The sequence below is a fragment of the Suncus etruscus genome, chromosome 11, assembly GCF_024139225.1.
Source record: "Suncus etruscus isolate mSunEtr1 chromosome 11, mSunEtr1.pri.cur, whole genome shotgun sequence".
Taxonomy (NCBI): domain Eukaryota; kingdom Metazoa; phylum Chordata; class Mammalia; order Eulipotyphla; family Soricidae; genus Suncus; species Suncus etruscus.
The window spans coordinates 5624098-5641980 of record NC_064858.1 but is presented as its reverse complement, the minus strand read 5'-3'; the positions used below and the strand labels follow the sequence as shown (position 1 = coordinate 5641980).

At 50.3% G+C, this 17883-nt stretch overlaps 1 protein-coding gene across 1 annotated transcript; it reads left to right on the top strand.

Moving 5' to 3' along the window:
- The first annotated feature begins 9781 nt into the window (after positions 1-9781).
- Positions 9782-17593, top strand: NR2F2 (nuclear receptor subfamily 2 group F member 2). The gene is made up of 3 exons (XM_049782699.1): positions 9782-10578; positions 12678-13205; positions 16109-17593. Exons 1-3 carry the CDS (start codon positions 10122-10124, stop codon positions 16381-16383), a joined length of 1260 nt encoding a protein of 419 aa, XP_049638656.1. The 5' UTR covers positions 9782-10121; the 3' UTR covers positions 16384-17593.
- Positions 17594-17883: the final 290 nt, after the last annotated feature.

Genomic DNA, 17883 nt, shown 5'->3' with positions numbered 1-17883 from the left:
GGGGGGAGAGCAGAGAGGGTGAGAGGGGTGGAGGGAGAAAAAAAAATCTGCCCAGTAGCTTATTGTATTTAGCACCAATACAGGCAGAAAATGTAGCACAAGTTTTTGGTTGAAAGAGCGCCTCTGTGTTCATTGAGGGGCGTTGATCCGAAAAGACAGAAAGGACAAGTAAAATCGATTTGTAGCGACCCTCTCTGTTCCTTTCACGGCATTCAAACCTCCATTCCTTCTAAGACAAAGCCCAACGCCTTGGGAATTCTCAGGGGAATGGGGATTCCACAAGTCCAGGGCACTTTTCAAAATGTCCCAATATTGCATTGAAAAGCCCATCTCAGAGCTGTGGCCCCCTAAGCACTGGGGTTCTTGGTGCCAGTGCCAGGCTGGTGTACACACACACACACACACACACACACACACACACACACACACACACACACACACACACACACACAGACGCTCATTGCAGTAGAGCAGTCCCCTGGCCTTATGGCCAATCCAGGCTTTTTAGGGTTAGTGCAAGCCTCACCTTTGACCCCACCCTCCAGATCGAAGTGACTGTCACTAGAGAAAGTGCAAACCCACAAATTCCTGGGCCAAAGTTAAAACAAAATCCAAACAAAACTGATTTCTTACTGCCCAAGCCAGGGAAACCAGTTTTAATTTCAGTGGCCTCTATAACCTTCTTCACTCTCCTTCCTCTGTCTGTCTGTCTGTCTGTCTGTCTGTCTGTCTGTCTCTCAGATTCTGTCTCTGCCTGTGTCTCTGTCTGTGTCTCTGTCTCTTTTTCTCTATCTGTGTCTCTGTATCTCTCTATCTCTGTCTCTGCATCCTTCTGTCTCTGTCTCTGTCTCTTTGTCTCTCTTCTCTCTCTCTCCCCACCACTAACACAGGGGACAGGACATGTCAGGGCTGAATCACTGGATGTCAGTGAGTTTTTCCCCATTAGGAGCAGGGAGCGCTAGGTTACCCCACTGGGAAAGCAAATCATTCATCAGAGCCGCCAGGCGAGGGAGGAGGGTGAGGAGGAGAGAGAGGGCAGGAAAGGGGAGAGGGTGGGCTCTGATCACCTCCACCTGCCCCAGACCAACCCCCCCTGTTCAACCTTCTGCTGGGGTGAGAGGGGGCGGGGACTGACTGGGAGGGGGGTCCCCCTGAGTTAGACAAGTGGCCTCCTAGGAAAAATGAGCTCACAACCTCTAGAAAAAAAAGATTCCCCCAATCCAACCCCCTCGCTGGAACCGAGGAGGGAAACCACAGGGGAAAAAAAAAAAAAAAAAAAAACTTCTGTAGCCCATATTTATGGTATTAATGAATAGTTAAAAAAAGATTTACACTTCTTATGATCAATATTCTGAGTTATTTCCCTCAAAGTATATAATTACAGTGTCTTCAGAGTTTTCATCATTGTTTGAGGTGGCAAAACCATTTGTAATTTTCATTAGCTAGTAAACATGTAATTAACATTCAGCACTGTGTTTAACTTAATTCCTGTTTAAGACAAGGACAAGATGCCGCGAAGAGTCTGAGTTCCATTTGTCTAGCCTGACATCCATCTTACCACAACAGTTTCCCAAAAAGAAAGATGGGTCTTTCCTCCCATTCTTCTTCCCTTGCAACCAAACCAAACCCCCCACCACATCCATGAGTTAAAACTGTATTCAACTGCGTTGGGGCAAGCCTGCAAATTTTGCTAGTTACTGTATTTCTGCTGTCTTGATTTGTTGTGTTTTTTTTTAAAGGGGGTAGCAGGAGGGAGGGGAACGGGGGAATGTAACATTCATTATCTGATGCCTTGAATTGGGGAACCCCTCCTCCCCCCCCCCCACCCACCAAGAAATTGGTTTCCTCACCAGGAAAGTTCTAGAACGGGGACTTGGAAGGAGAAAGGAGGGGGACAGCTTGGATCTATCTGTAAGGGAGCATGGAAAAAGATCACTGCAGTAGGAAAAGTGGGGGGGGGGGTCCTTGAGCTCAAAGTAGGAAAATGGGGATTCCAGGAAAAAATGTTGCCCTCCCATTTCAAGTTCTATCTTTGATCCTGGGCTAAAATGATCCTCCCAGCCAGCTTAGGAGCTTGCATTCTCTTCTTCCTCTCCCACTTCTCTTGCTTTCCAACTTACATTTTCAGGGGAGTCCCTCTCGACCCCAAACAGTGGGGTTTGGCTATGCCTGGGGTTGTCTAGCTTTGCAATATCCCCTGGAGTTGTCGGTTCAGCCGTTGGGTTCCTGCCTCGGACTAAACTCATTAAGTTGGGAGATTTTTTTTTTCTTTCCAATTGGACGGGTGTTTTTAAAGTCTCGTCTTTCCAGCCCCAAACAAGGTGTAACGACGCACTCTTCCTTCTAAGGAATGAGATGAGAGACGAGGATCACTTCAGACATCTACCTACGGTTTGGGGGTTTTTTTCTTAAAGGCGAGGCTTGCATTCCTCAGCAGCTCTATACAAAGCTCCCTGAAATCTGTCTCTCTAAAGTTAGTGTGCAGGGTTTCCCCCAAAGGCTGCCTGCATCTCAATACATGGGAAATATTTCCTTCTGCTCGAAGCTTTCCTTCACCTTTCCTCTTTTCCCTTGAAGGCGAGTGCCTACTTTTTTTTTTTTATCAGTTTGCACAATCGCTTAGATAAACACCGAGGAAGAGATTCTCTTTAATTATCAAAGACATATCTTTTCAGGGGGCCAACAAAGCGTTTATTTCACCCGCCAAACTCAAGGAGTGTTATTCCAGTTTAGAAAGAAGATGCAAGCGATTTGGGACCTTGAGCAAGGCAAATATGGTTTGGGTATGTTTACTTACAGTATTATTATTTTTATATATATTTTTTCCTCTCTTCTCTCTCCTTTCTCACTTTTCTCCTTGTGCTGTGTGGGGTGGGGAATGGCTTGGGTTTGATATATATTATTATTTTTTTTTTGCAAAAAAAAAATTGGTTTGTTAACGTGTATAAAATGCCTACGACGGTGGTTTTAAGGGGGTTCGCGGAAAGGGGGACAGTCAATTCAATGCATTGCCATTTTTTATTACATGTATGTGGTAGAAGTTGGAGGGGGTGGGGGAAAGACATTGCAAAAGCTGCCAAAAAAATATGATTAAACCGAAGCGCCCAGACAAGGGCTTTCTCCCTGCTCCTCTCCCTGTCTTTTCAAACTCCTTTCCTCCGATGGAGCAAAGTCAAAAACAGAAAAGGAGAGAGAGAGGAGAGAGAGAGAGAGAGAGAGAGAGAGAGAGAGAGAGAGAGAGAGAGAGAGAGAGAGAGAGAGAGAGAGAGAGAGAGAGAGACCATCCTAGGAGAGTGTTGTTGTTGGGGTTTGGTTTGTTTTTTTTTTTCCAAGATGACTAGATCTGCTCTTCCAGCTCCTCCCGGAGCCCAGTACAGAGAACAGACCGCTGCCTTGACTGTTCCACTGGCCTGGGCACAGCCTTTTGCAACCTTGTGCAAACTCCCAGGCAAGGGAGAGAAAGGGGGAAAGAATGCCCAGCCTGGAGCCCTGGGCCGCGGCTCTGGGAGGCGAGGGAGCGCTCGGCTAAGCTAAGAGGAGAATTGCAAGGCAATGGTACTCACCATCCGGCTGGGTGGCAGAGCTGGCGTGCGGGATTCAGGCATACCTTTACCATATATTTTTTTGCCGGCTATGGCAACCGAGGCGGGCTGCCTGAAGCAGCAAGGCTCTGGTCTGTGCAGGTCCTCATTTTTAAAAAGCGAGAGAGAGAGAGAGAGAGAGAGAGAGAGAGAGAGAGAGAGAGAGAGAGAGAGAGAGAGAGAGAGAGAGAGAGAGAGAGAGAAAACAGAGAAGGGGGAAGAAAAAAGAGAGAGGAGGAGGGGGTGAGGGGGATGCACATAAACTCAGTGAGAAAGAGAGAGAGAGAGAGAGAGTGAGAGTGAGAGGAGAGAGAGAGAGAGAGAGAGAGAGAGAGAGAGAGAGAGAGAGAGAGAGAGAGATGGTCACCTCTCCGCCAGTGACTCGCGCAAAAAAAAAAAAAAAAGAAAAAGAAAAAGCAGACAGGGCGATCTCCAGGTCCGCTGCAATCAAGCCCGAGCCAATTAATTCGCAATCCTGCGGAATTATTCAGATTAAAATGTACTGAAGTTGCTTCGTCCTCTGCCTACGTGAGCCCCCAAGTCCTTTCCCTTTCAGAGCTCCTTTTCTCTTAAAGTTGAATTTTAGGCAGTGAGGACTTACACTAGGGGGCAGACAGATACTGTACTTGCTCCCATCTTAAGCAATTTTTTCCTCCCCTCCCAGCATATGCTCTGATTTAGCACTGTAAATTTTTCAGAGGACCCAACTCTGACAGCCCCTGGTGATTTTCAAAGTACCACAAGCCAGTGGTTAAAAATTGCATTGACTTGGAAGTTCAGAGGGATACAATGGAAGTCCCTTCTCTATTCATGGAGTTCCAGCTTGGTGGAAGAGAAAAAACACATAGCGACTAGATGGGGGGGGGTTGGGGGGAGAATTCAATGAATTCTGGTGCACTCTACTGGCTTCCACTGAGTTCAGAGCTAAACCCCGTATTTGCTGGGGGCTGCATTGATATTGTGATTTAATTTGTAAAGAATTACTGTCGTCAGGCCAATTTCTGCAAGAAAATCATATCCCTGGGTGGGTTTCTTTTTTTTTTTTCTCCCTTGCTTCTCACCCCCTCAAAGTAAGATAAATGTTTTTCCAACTTTCTCTGATAAAATTAAAACTCGCCATTCCTCTCATTAAAATAAATTTACATCTGCGATCAAAGACTGGGGTGGGTCCTTTAAAAAAATACACACAGAGCTTATAATCAACACAAATGTATAACCATAACAGTCATTTCTCCTTTATTTTCGTCTTTGAGCTCTTTTATTCTAGGAGAAATGAACATCTCTGAGAACGCATTTAAAAATAATTTTCCCTCCATTTTCAGCTCAGTCTTCAGTTCTCTTTTATGCAATAAAATTAACTACAATGGAAACATGGGTTTTTATTTTTCCTTTTAATATTATCCACAGGGCTTTAAGAGTGCTAATATACAGAGAGAAAAGCCCTTTGCATGTCCAGAGAGTTACAATTCTCTAAGAGATGGTTGAAAATGTCTTATTTTAAATCTGAGGGCATTAGAAAAGACTTCAAATGTCAAAAAAAAAAGTCTGTATTTGGTAGGAGTTCTTATCCTCAAATTTTTTCCTTAGCAGGCTTATAAAGAGTGATTTTTTTTTCCCATGGAAGGGCATGCACTAAGGGGCAAGATTAAGATTTTGGACAACAATTCTTCTTTTCTATATAAGTGATATCGGGGTGGCCAATAGATTTCCTGTCTCAATCCTTGCCCACCAGAAGTTCGCTGGGTTTGCCCGTAATCTACCGGTGTTTGTAGCATTAAGCAATTGCTCAGATGACAAAGGTTAAAATGGGGACTTAGGAGGAACCCTGAGGAAGGAGTTCTTTTTCATCCTTCTTATCCACTTTAAAGGGAAAGTTGTTTGTTTTTAATCAACCTGAAATTCTCTGCCTGACTTCGCTCTGTGGCCATGATATCACTACACCACCACCTCAGGTTTTAGATGCTGGTTCAGTGTTCACTCCAGCGTGTTGTTGTTTGAAACAACTTCCAAATAATCGCCACACCTGCAGCTTCAGTGAAATGTGTGATCTGAGTGGAGAAGGGTGAAGGAAGGAAGGCAGGCTAAGAGGATTCAAGAACAATAAAAGGCACCAAAAGGAATTTTCTTCCCTAAAATAAATAAACACACAAACAAACCAAAAAAAAACAAGCCCTTTCTGTCCATCTTGACTGAACCCTACCTTACACTCTGCTTGTGTGTTTCCAGCGAATTGAATGCAAAGTACAAGCTACACATGTCAATTATTTGATATGGCCCTTTCCACCACTTCATCTCCCAGATATTTGCAAGGATCAAGGATGTTTTTCCCTCTGGTTGTGAATATATTTTTCCTGTTGTTCATATTTCCTGAGACACCGTGTGTTGTGTGTATTGAAGAGTGTAATCGTCCATCAACCTGGTTGGCTTACTTACCAGCTTATTGATTTTTTTTTTCCTGGGTATCAAGTGTGTGTGACTGTGACCAACGCAATGTTCTCCAAATGGAGAAGAATTGCCATCCACTAAATTATTGTCAAACATTTTGTGCTCGAATATGGTTCGCTCTTGTATGCCTATGGGGGGGGGGGAACTGTTCTAGCTGCTTGATGTTTAAGACCAAATGCTATGGATTTCAGATACGGATTTTGTTTTGTTCTGTTCTTTTTTTTTTCTAGTACGTTGGTGGACTTAATGAAGTTATAAAGTTATTCTTGGGGTAGGAGATCATTGGCCTGTATGCTGGTGTTTGGTTCCTATGTAGTTGGACTGGAATTATTTCCTCTATGAAGCCGAACCCTTGGGTGGCTTTGAATGACTATATGAATGCTTGAAAGGAACCTGAGGAACAATAAAGTCCTTCTTCCAGTCTTCTCTGACCTGGCAGCAAAGCCGCTCAAGCCTTTGTGTACCCTGATCAACGTAGATCTGATACATGTGTGATTTCATATGTGTGTCTGTATGTGTACACAAGGAGGCTGCCTCCACCATCAGGCACACCGGTAACCCCCCCCCGTCGGTAACCCCCCTACCCCCTATCTCTCTCTCCCTGGCCTCTCCACGGCTGGGTGTGTGGCAGGATGTTGGCTTTCGAGTGAACTCACACCAAGAGAGGATCAAGTTGAGGAAAATTGATTTTAATTGCGTCATGACAATGAGCTGAAGTCCTGTCTGCTTCTCAGTCTCTGAGATGCTTTATTTGAGCAATTAAAATGTCAGGCCACATACCTGTGAAATGTTAACCCTGTGAGGCCAGGACAGAGCCTGGATGCTTTTGATTTTTCCTTAAAAAAAAAAATAATAATAATAAAGAGGAAAGAAAAAAAAATCCCTGAGCCACTAAATAGAAGCTATCAGAGTTGCAAAAGAGGGTCTAGCACGCTCTCCCGTCTTGCCAAATGTGACCAAACTCGAGCGTCCCCTTCCCTGGCCCACTCCTACACCTTTTGCGCAAAGCACCGGGTTGTGGGTGGGTGGGTGGGGGACAACTTTTCTTTCGTGGGGACTTGTCAAATGTGTGCCTGTGAGTCTATGTGTGCCTGTGTGTGTGCGTGTGTGTATGTGTGTACAGTTGCGAGTGAAGGAAGCTGCGCCCGGGAGTCCCGGCTGCTGCAGCGCGCGCACGCGGCGGCGTCTCCAAGTTGCGCGCGGCCCGAGGAAGTCCCCGCCGCTGCCTCTCCATCGCCGCGTGTGTGTGTCTGTGTGTGTATGTACGTGCGGGCCGGAGAGCCTTGCTCTGCTTTGAGAAGCGTCGCCTTTTATTCTATTTCTTTTGCGCCTGAGTCTGTGCCATCAGCCAAGACACGGAGAGCGAGCGAGCGAGCGAGCGAGCGAGGAGTGTGTGAGCAAAATGCGAGCGCGCACGGTGGCACGGGTCGTGGGCTCGTTCCACGGGGGACCGAGGATCTATCTCGGGGGAGAGGGGTTGGGGGGGTTGGCTTCGGGTTGCATCCCCCTTCTCTTTTTTCCACGCGCACCCCCCACTGGGGAGCCGGAGGAGCTTGGAGAGCTCGGCTCCCCTGGCGCGCGCGCTAGGGCGCACGGCCACTTGGCTGGCGCTAGGACCGGGCCGCTCCTGCTTTCCTGCTTTCCTTCCTGCCTTCCTTCCTGCCTGCCTGCCTGCCTGCCTTTCCCCCGGTGGCGGTGGCAGCTTCGGCGGCGGCGGCGGCGACGAAGAGGACGACGTTCCGTGGCGGGGCCAAGCGGGGGGCCCCCCGCGAGCGGCCAATGACGGCTTAGGGGGCGGCGCGCGCGCTCCGGGCCAGGCCAACCCCGGCGGCTGCCTTATAAGGCGCTGGGTCGCCATGGCAACGTGCGCCAAGTTGCAGCAGTCGTGTCAAAGTTCACTATATAGAGAGAGAGAGAGAGAGAAGCGAGGCGAGCCGAGCCGAAGCGCCGCCGCCGCCGACGACGAGCTGCAGCCACTCGGGCCGGCCCCGGCGCCTGAGCCATCGCCCTGCCCGCCCCCCTCGGCTCCTTAGCATATTTGATCACTTGGAAACCCTCTTTTCTTTTCTCTCTCTCTCTCTCTCTCCCCGCGTGTGTGTGTGTGTGTGTGTGTGCGTGTGCGCGCGTGTGTCTCCTCGCTCTCTCTCTCTCTCTCTCTCTTGCACTCTCTCTCCTCCTCCTCCTCCTCCTCCTCCTCCTCCTCCTCCTTCTCCTCCTCCTCCTCCTCCTCCTCCTCCTCGCCTGCCTCGCTCGCTCGCTCGCTGCTGCCGCTGCTTGCTTTGGTTTGGCTGTTGCTGCTGCCGCTGCTGCTGCTGCCTTGACTCTCCTCCTCCTCCTTTCCAGCCTTCTTTCTTTCTTTTTTTTTTTTTGGTTCTTGGATTTTTTCTTTCTTTCTTTCTTTCTTCTTTCTTTTTTTTTCTCTTTTCTACGTGGTCCTCTGAGCTTTCTCTTTCTTTCTCTCTCTTTTCTGTGTGCGTGCGTGTGTGTGTGTGTGTGTGTCTCTCTCATCTTTTCTCTCTTCTCCCACCACGCCGCCGGCGAGTTGTGACTCTTTTTCCCTATGTGGGTGAGGCGGCGGCGGCACCAGCAGCAGCAGCAGCAGCAGCAGAAGCAGCAGGAACAGAGGCAGCGTCTCCGGCGATTGCAGCAGCAGCAGCAGCAGCAGCAGCAGCAGCAGGAGAAGCAGAAGCAGCAGCAAAAGCACCTCCAGTGGCTGCTGCGCTTCTAGACGCGCCGGCTTCGGGCCCGGCCCGGCCCGGCCAGGAGGCAGCGGGTGGTAAGGCAGCGGCGGCAGCAGCAGGAGCAGCAGCAGGAGCAGCCAAAGCAGCAACAGCAGCAGCAGCAGCAGCAGCGGGAGGAGAAGCAGCGGGAGCAGCGGCCTCCAATCCGGCCGAAGCGGGAGGCGGCAGCTCCAGCGGCTGGAACGCGCGAGCGAGCCGGAGAGCCAGCGAGCGAGCCAGGCGCACGGCGCGCAGGGGCGCCCCGGGCCGGCCAAGCCGGGCGCAGGCGAAGGCGAAGGCGCAAGGAGGCTCCGTGGCCAGCCAGGACGTCGCCTCCTCGCAGCGCCCGACGCGGACCACTTTGATGCTGATTCCCTCGGACCCGGGCAGCGCTCCGGCCACTCCGCGGGCCGCCGCCGGCCTCCGCCCCGGCCTGCCCGGCGTCCCCGCGCTCCGAGTCCTCTTAATCTCCATGGCTTTCCTGAATGGCTGACTCTCACCGGCCCTGGACTTGGCCCCCGGACAGTCGCCTCTCCTTCTCCTGGTCCTCCTCCTCTTCCTCCTCCTCCTCCTCCTCCTCTTCTTGCAAGTCCTCTTCGGCAGCCCCACGAGCGCTGCAGAGAGCCACGGAGTGAACGTTCCAGAGCAGGAGGGAGAGAGAGAGCTGAGCGAGCGAGATCTTTGGAATTTTTTTTATTTGAGTGAATTTTTTTTGTATATTTTAATATTTGAATAGCCTCCTGCTACTTCTGTCTTGAAAGCCCAGACAATCGACTTGCCGCTCTCCCTCCCTTCCCTCTCCCCTCTCTCTCTCTCTCTCTCTCTCTCTCTCTCTCTCTCTCTCTCTCTCTCTCTCTCTGCTCCCACTCGCTCTCCCCCAGACCTCCTTTTCCCTTCCCCCTCCAACCAACAACCAACAACAACTAAACAAACCAAAAAAGCAAAATCTGCAACAGCAACTGAAAAAAGAAAAAAAAAATCTGAACCGAGGAGGGAGAAAAGGAAAAAAAAAAATAAAAGAATCAAAACCAAGCTAAACACAACTGGGCCCGAGCAAAACAGAGCAGAACAGCGACCAAACTTTGCAAAAAAAATAAACAAAAAAACAAAGCAAAAGCAAATAAAAAAGGGGGACAAAAGCAAAAGCAAAAAACAAAACAAAACAAAAAGCAAATCCAAAAACTAAGCGACCTCAACCCAGCAGCCTCTGTCCTCTCCAGCCAGCAGCAGCCAGAGCGTCCGTCCCACTCCTTCTCGGTCCTTCTCCCAGCTCCATTCACACAAAAGGCCAAAAGGCGACGCGCCAGAGCCCCGGAGCCCCGGAGTCCCGGAGCCCCGGGCCGGCCAGCCAGCCGGGACGCGGCCCCCTCTAGATATGGCCATGGTAGTCAGCACGTGGCGCGACCCCCAGGACGACGTGCCCGGCTCCCAGGGCAGCCAGGCCTCGCAGGCGCCCCCCGTGCCCGGCCCGCCGCCCCCCGGAGCCCCGCACACGCCGCAGACGCCCGGCCAAGGGGGCCCGGCCAGCACCCCGGCTCAGACGGCGGGCGGTGGCCAGGGCGGCCAGGGCGGCCCGGGCGGGCCGGGAGGCGACAAGCAGCAGCAGCAGCAGCAGCACATCGAGTGCGTGGTGTGCGGGGACAAGTCGAGCGGCAAGCACTACGGCCAGTTCACCTGCGAGGGCTGCAAGAGCTTCTTCAAGCGCAGCGTCCGCAGGAACCTCAGCTACACGTGTCGCGCCAACAGGAACTGTCCCATTGACCAGCACCACCGCAACCAGTGCCAGTACTGCCGCCTCAAGAAGTGCCTCAAAGTGGGCATGAGACGGGAAGGTATCGGTGGCCTCGCCCGCTCCTCCTCACCCCCTTTGCTTTCTCCCCATCTTCCTCCTCCTCCTCCTCCTTCTCCCGCCAAGCCACCCCGTTGCGCGCGCTCCTGGGCTCCAGCTGGGGGGACCCCCCTCCTGGGGTGCTGCTACTGGTGTTGTGCCGGTTGGGACAGGGACTGTCTGTGCTCCATCTGGGAGGACCCCCCACCCCCTGGGGTGTTGGGTGTTGGGACCAGGACGCCTTTGGCTCTCTCTGTCTCTCTCTGCATTGCCAACAGCCTGCAAACTGGATAGTTGGGTGGGTGGCTGGGTGGGTGAGTTGGAGTCTCAGTTGTAAGTTGTTGGCTGGAGACCCTCCCCATCCCACTCTGCTTCTTTCTAAGCACCCCTTAAATGTGCATGCTTTATATTTTTTTTTAAAAGGAGATGGACTGGTTTCTTTCCTCTCTTTGATGTGGGCCTGTCTCATTTTCTTTGCATTGATTGAGAGAGTTTGACTTACTCAGGCCAGCACTGTCTTTCTTTCTTCCCAAGCATCCACCCCCAAATGTGCAAGCTTTATTTTATTTTTTTAAAAAGAGATCCACTGGTATCTCTCTCCTCTTCCCCATCCCTCTCTGATGTGGGTCTGTCTCATTTTCCTTGCATTGATTCTCATGAGAGTTTGTTCCGGGCCTGACTTGATGCAAAAGGGCAGCGGGGTGTTGTTGGTGGCGGTGGTTTTAAAAGAAAAAAAGAAAACAGGCCTGGTTTACTCTTTTCTTTCTTTTCTGTCTCTCTGTGTGTGTTTTTCTCTCTCCCTCTCTCTCTCCATGTTTTTCCTGCATGTTCAACATATGTCCCTCCTCTCCACCCCTCTCTCCAGCCACTACCCTCTCCCTCCACCAAACACACACACACACACACACACACACACACACACACAACCTGAGATTGTACTTTTGTCCAGGAGGTTCAAATTACAAAAGGCAATTTTCTGCACTTGGCCATATTAACGCAGCCGCCAGGGCGCAAGCGCTCATGTGACCCTCCGTGGATTAACATACGTCTTTTTTTTTTTTTTTTTAAAAAAGAACCCAAACACCCTAACTCCATTTTTTTTTCCTGTGCCTTTTCTTTCTCTCTTTCTCCCCTTTTGCACTTTGGGGAGGAAGAGAGCGCGCACGGGGAGCGGGCACCCGGTTTGGAGAGGGCCTGGCCTGGGCCCGCGCTCTCGGTTTCGCCCGGTGCGAGTCGCCTCTTTGTGCCGGAGAAAGTCTCCGAGCGCGGGGAGTCCTGCTCGGCCCAGGGCGCGTGGGGCGCCCCGGACTCGGGTTCCGCAGCTCTGGGGCTCGCTCGCTCGCTCCAGGGAGGTGGCCGGGGCTTCCTTTGTGCCTTGGGCAAGCGCTTGGTTCCAACTGCAGCGGCCGATCGCGGCTCGCAGCCCCCCAAACCCGAGGCGCGCTGGCCCTGGCCGCCTGCTCCCCGCCTGTCTCGGGCTTCTCTTCGCCGCCAGCCCCGCTGCTGCTGCTGCTGCTGCTTGGAGCTCTGGCTCTAACTCAGACCGCACGGCCCAGGCTGCAAGAGTTCCCCGGGGTTGTGCTGTTTGGGGGAAGGGGGCGCGCGAGGCATTGCGCCCTGGCCCACGGGGCCATCTGGGGCTGCTGTTGGTACTGGTGTTGTTAGGGGGTGAACCTCGGCGGTGTCTTTTGCCAATGCGTCTCCCCCACCCCGCCCCCCTCCTTACCCCAGACTCGCCCCTCCCGCTCCCTCTCCTCCAATCAATAAGAAATATTGGCGACTTAGGCGGCCGAGGGAAGAGACCCCCCTAGAAATGTTCCCTTCTGCCTACAGCTCCAGAGACCCCCAGGCCAAGTGGCCACTGCTGGGACCTGGGAGGCCCAACCTGGAGCGGGTCTGGGAGCCAGGTGGACTGTCAGGGCTGGGCGATTCTAGGGAGAGGGATGCCAGGCTGCCTTGCCTGCCTTGGCTCTGCTGGGTGACTGGGTGGCTGGGTGGTGGTGGTTAGGGTGGAGGGTGGTGGAGGAGAAACTGGGGGGTCGGTGGTCGGGGAGGCCTGCCCTTCCAACTGACCCACAAGTGTCTCCCTTTTCCTCCCTCCAGCGGTGCAGAGGGGCCGGATGCCTCCGACCCAGCCAACCCACGGGCAGTTCGCGCTGACCAACGGGGACCCCCTCAACTGCCACTCGTACCTGTCCGGATATATCTCTCTGCTGCTGCGCGCCGAGCCGTACCCCACTTCGCGCTTCGGGAGCCAGTGTATGCAGCCCAACAACATCATGGGCATCGAGAACATTTGCGAACTGGCCGCCCGGATGCTCTTCAGCGCCGTCGAGTGGGCCCGGAACATCCCCTTCTTCCCAGACCTGCAGATCACCGACCAGGTGGCCCTGCTGCGCCTTACCTGGAGCGAGCTCTTCGTGCTCAACGCGGCCCAGTGCTCCATGCCCCTCCACGTGGCCCCTCTGCTGGCGGCCGCGGGCCTCCACGCTTCGCCCATGTCCGCCGACCGGGTGGTGGCCTTCATGGACCACATACGCATCTTCCAGGAGCAAGTGGAGAAACTCAAGGCTCTACACGTGGACTCGGCCGAGTACAGCTGCCTCAAGGCCATCGTCCTCTTCACATCAGGTAGGAGGAAGGTCTGGCACCGGTGGATGCCCATTTGCCCATTTTCTGGAAAAGGGGAGAGGCGGGGAGGGCAACCTGGCTTGGCCCCAATGGCCCTACTGTCCAGCTCAGGGCTCTGTGGCACTCATCAGGCACAAGGCCTGGCATGGGGAGAAGAGATTTAGAAGATTGGGGGTGCTGTATTGTGTGAATCAGGGGACACGTTTTTTCTCTGCTCTCAGCCCTGGTTCCCACCTGCCAGACTGAGATGCCAGGCCACTGCTTTCCACCCCATTCCACCTCTTCTGAGCCTAGGTTGATGAGGCACCCTGTGATCTGGGATTTCCCCCTCTCCTTCCAGGTGCTCTCATTCCTACTCTCCTCAGGAAATTCCTTCTCCCCAAGAGCACTAACATTTTAAGTTGTTCTGGCTTCAGCCCTACCAGAGAGAAAGTTTGCCCCTTCCTTCCCGGGGGGGGGGGGAAAGTTTCACTCGCTAACTCCCTAGGAGTTGAGGTCTTCCTCGGGTTTCAGTGCAGCCCCGAGTGCAGCAATTTCCAAAGCAATAAATCTGCTTGGAATAAAGAAGAGAACTCCAAGCCACACACACAAAAACTCTTGCAGACTGCCAGGGCTGGACAAGGAACTGGTCAGAGGGGGAAAGGAGGCATCTCAATGAGGGGTGGTGAGGGGGGCGAGTTAGAGGTAGAAGAGTTTGGCCTCTTGTGCCAGCCCCTTTCAGGAGGACCCCTAAAATGCAGGTGCCAACTTGGGGCAGGCTGGGAATGTTACTGGAGCTTAGAAAACCATCACCCCGAGTGTGCATTAGGAAATCTCATTAGTTTGCAGGTTGAACCCCGTGTGAGTCAGCACTGTGACATTCATGAACTCCCGAGGCCAAGGGAAGCTGGGCTGGGGAGGTGCTTGGCTCCCCCCCCCCACCTCCACCTGCGCCATTTGACAGCCTCCAGGCTGGGCGCTGTGGTGGGTGGGTGGCAGTCACCTTTCCTGGCTTCTTCTAACTTGTCAGCTGGTCCCTTTGTCACAGCTGAGAGGGTTGGAAGGGGAGGGGGTTCCTAATTCAGAAGAACAACCCTTGGGAGGTAGGGGGGTGCTTGGTGGAGATGGTGTGGTCCTGGCAGCTTGACTAGAGCCTGGAGCCTGGCAGAGCTGTGTGGTTCCAGGGTGGCAGAGGCAAAGACCCACAAATCTCCCTGATTATTTTGGATCTAGACCCTCAGCTCAATGGCAGGATCTGTTGGCAGATTCTGAGCCCCGAAGCTACTTCAGATAGACACACAGGCTGCCTCTCAGTGTTGACACACTCCCCCGGGGTCACCCCCAAATTCTGTCTTCTCAAGCCCCTGGGCCAGGCATCCACTTAACAGGCAGGGTGTGGGCAGGAAGTGGGAGGGGTCCTCTCCATGGGGTCTGGATAGTTCAGGCTAGGCTGGGCTGCCATAACTAGCTGCCCTTGATGTAGAAGAGACAGTCACCTTCAGACCTTCAGACGAACCCCCTGCCTCCCCCACCCCCAAATCCCACGCACCCCTAAACCCCAACTCACAATCCCAGTCCTAGGGAATGATGGTTCATTTCTTGCTATCATTGTTAGCTCCTGTTTGGCCTTATCCTGGGTCTTTCCAGGAAAAGCCAGGCCGGATCCTGTGGCCTCCTCACTTTAATTTATGACGATTGGCAAAATGTAGAGAGGGGCCTGGTGTATAGAATGGAAATAGCCTCACAAAGAGATTTAAATTTAAAAAAAAAAAAAAACATGTCTGTTATCCAAGCCAGAGAGACACACACACATACATTCAGGGCCCACACATGGGGAGGGAGCCTGTACCCCCAAAGAGCTTTTCATTCTTGGCTATAGCACCTAGATTTTTCTAGGGACAGGCAATCTGGGGCTTACACTCTCTGCATGCATTAGCCCAGCCTGTGTCCTGTGTGCAGAACCCCCAAAAGGTCACTCCTCCAACCCGCCACTGCCTTCTCTCAGAGAAGCCTCTCATTTGAAAGGCACTTAACTGTATTCTCACAGTATCCAGGGGGGGAGAAAAGAAAGAAAAGTGTTTTCCTGAAGATAACTGGGAAGGGAGGGAGGGAGGAAAGGAGGGAGGGAAAGTCTTCTTGGAGGGGGCCTTGGGTTTGAAAAAAAAATAAAGAGAAAAGGGAGTGGGGGGGGGAATGGGTGAGCTAAGAAAAGGGGCGCAAAGAAACAGCTCAGCTGAACAGAGAGATCAGGGTGTGCATGGGTGCCCTTCAATAGACTAAAGTGACAAGATCAATTTTAAAGGGCCACTTAAATCAGTTTCAAAGACTCCAGAGAAATGAGTGGCCTTCTTGGGGGGAAAGTCTGAGGGTAGGGGTGATGGCCAGGGCTAGGGGCTGCACCAGATTGTCAACCCCCACCCCTCTCTATAATTATAAACCAAACTGGTATTTAGAGACCAGAAGAGGGGAGCAATATAGCACCCCTGGTTTCATCTTATCTCTTTACCCACCCCAGTACCCTTTTACTTATTAGCCAGGCCTCCTAGTAAGCAATTTTGCAGCTTGAGTGTTTCCCCGTTTTTATTATTTTTTATTTCTTTCTTTCTTTGATTGATTTTGTTTAAGCCAGTATCCCCAGGACCAGTTCATATTCCCTCCAACCCTGGCCCCCCCCAATAAAACCCAGTTTTCAGTTCTAACACCTTCCCGCTTAGGTTGAGGCCATGGGGGCAGTAGGACATTTTCAAGTGATCCAGTATGAAGCTCTTTATCTGATGGCTGAATTTCTTCTCACTTCTTTATTCTTTTTTGTTTTTTTTTCCTTTCTTTTCTTTTTTCTTTTCTCTTCCTTTCTTTTTTCCTTTCCTTTTCTTTCTTTCTTTCTTTTTTTTTTTTTTTTTTTTTTTGTTGCAACTTTCTTCCAGATGCCTGTGGTCTCTCTGATGTAGCGCACGTGGAAAGCTTGCAGGAAAAATCCCAGTGCGCTTTGGAAGAATATGTCAGGAGCCAGTATCCTAACCAGCCTACGCGATTTGGGAAACTTTTACTCCGCCTCCCTTCTCTCCGCACCGTCTCCTCCTCAGTCATAGAGCAATTGTTTTTCGTCCGTTTGGTAGGTAAAACCCCCATCGAAACCCTGATCCGAGATATGCTACTCTCTGGCAGCAGTTTTAACTGGCCATACATGGCGATCCAATAAATCAATCAATCAGAATCAGAAGGGGGAGTGAAACCGAGAAAGAAAAGGCAAAAAAAGAGAGAGAGAAAAAGAGAGAGAGAGAAACTGGTGTGTTGGCTTAAATTCCTTCTATTAAGAAAGGATATAAAAGGATGTTACAAGTTTGCTAAAATAAAAACAGAAATTAAAAAAAAGAAGAGGGGGAAGAATTTAATGGACTGTGAATTTCAAAAGGAAAAAAGAGAGAGACTGTCCAATGAACTTATACAGAATGCATTAAAAAAAAAAACCTGTGTTGGTCAGAACAACTTGCTACTTATCATTTTTGTATAAAAGGAAAATTAGTCTTTTTTCTTTTTCCTTTTTATTTTTTTGGGTCAGTTTTTGAAAACTATTTGCTCAAAGTGCATTTAAGGAGATTGGGAGAAAATTAGCAGAATGGAGAAAGTAAGTCTTTTTTTTTTTCCAAATTATTAATTGTCTTGTGTCTATGTACCTATAGCTGTTCTTTTTTGTACTTTTCTGGTTCCAAACCAGTTTCTTCTGTGGTTCTATAATAAGTTTTGATATAATCTTGGCTTCTTAAAAACTGTGTATCCTTAAGGTATAATATGTTCTGCAAGAATTAAAACTGAGTCCATGAAAATATCCTAGGAAGACATTAAAAACTTTAAAAGGCAACTCAAAAGGTGATGGAGACGCACTTACAAGTGGTGACCAGAAATTTTAGGGCGAAGTTGAGCTCCTCTTAATTTGAGAAGTGAAGGAACCACATTCAACATCTAACTTCCTCTACTCTGTCCCTCCCCCCCCCCAAAAAAAAAGACACCATGACAAACTTAGCTTTTTAAAAATATTTTGAGAGAGAATGAACTGTGGAATTTATTGGCAGCCAAGGAGTGTGTCCAAGACACACTGAGGTTTTGAATAAAAAGTGAACTTTTGTAATTTGAATTGGGTCCCCGCTTAGTTCTTGAATTGTTATGGAAAAAAAAATCCTCTTATCTGTTTGTATATTTGCAAACCCCTTTGTATTATAATTGTTGATATTTTTCCCTTTTTAAAAAAAATACCATTGAAATCAGCATGACAAAATAACGCTGTTGGCACTTATAGGTAACGTGATTGATTCAGTATCTTAGAGTTTACAGTTTGTGTTTTAAAAAAAACTGAAGGTTTTTTTTTAAGTGCAACATTTCTGTATACTGTAAAAGTTATAATAACTGAAGTGTTTGGTCGAGTCTTTGTCTGTTATATTCCAAGGAAAATTGAAAGTATTCAGAAATTAAAATATTATTTGATATCTGAAACGTGCTTGGCTGTCCACACTCACTGTCTTTCTTTTGAGAAAGAGAACCCGTGAGTTCTTACCAGAACTGGGCCAGGGTTCCAATGTTGCCTGGAGTAGTTTTCCCTTCAAGTGGACCTAGTGCATTTGCCCGATTAATTTTGGGGAGGAGGGGGGGACTGAAGTTAATGGTTTATCTATGGTTTAGGAAGTGCCATACTGATATAGTAAGC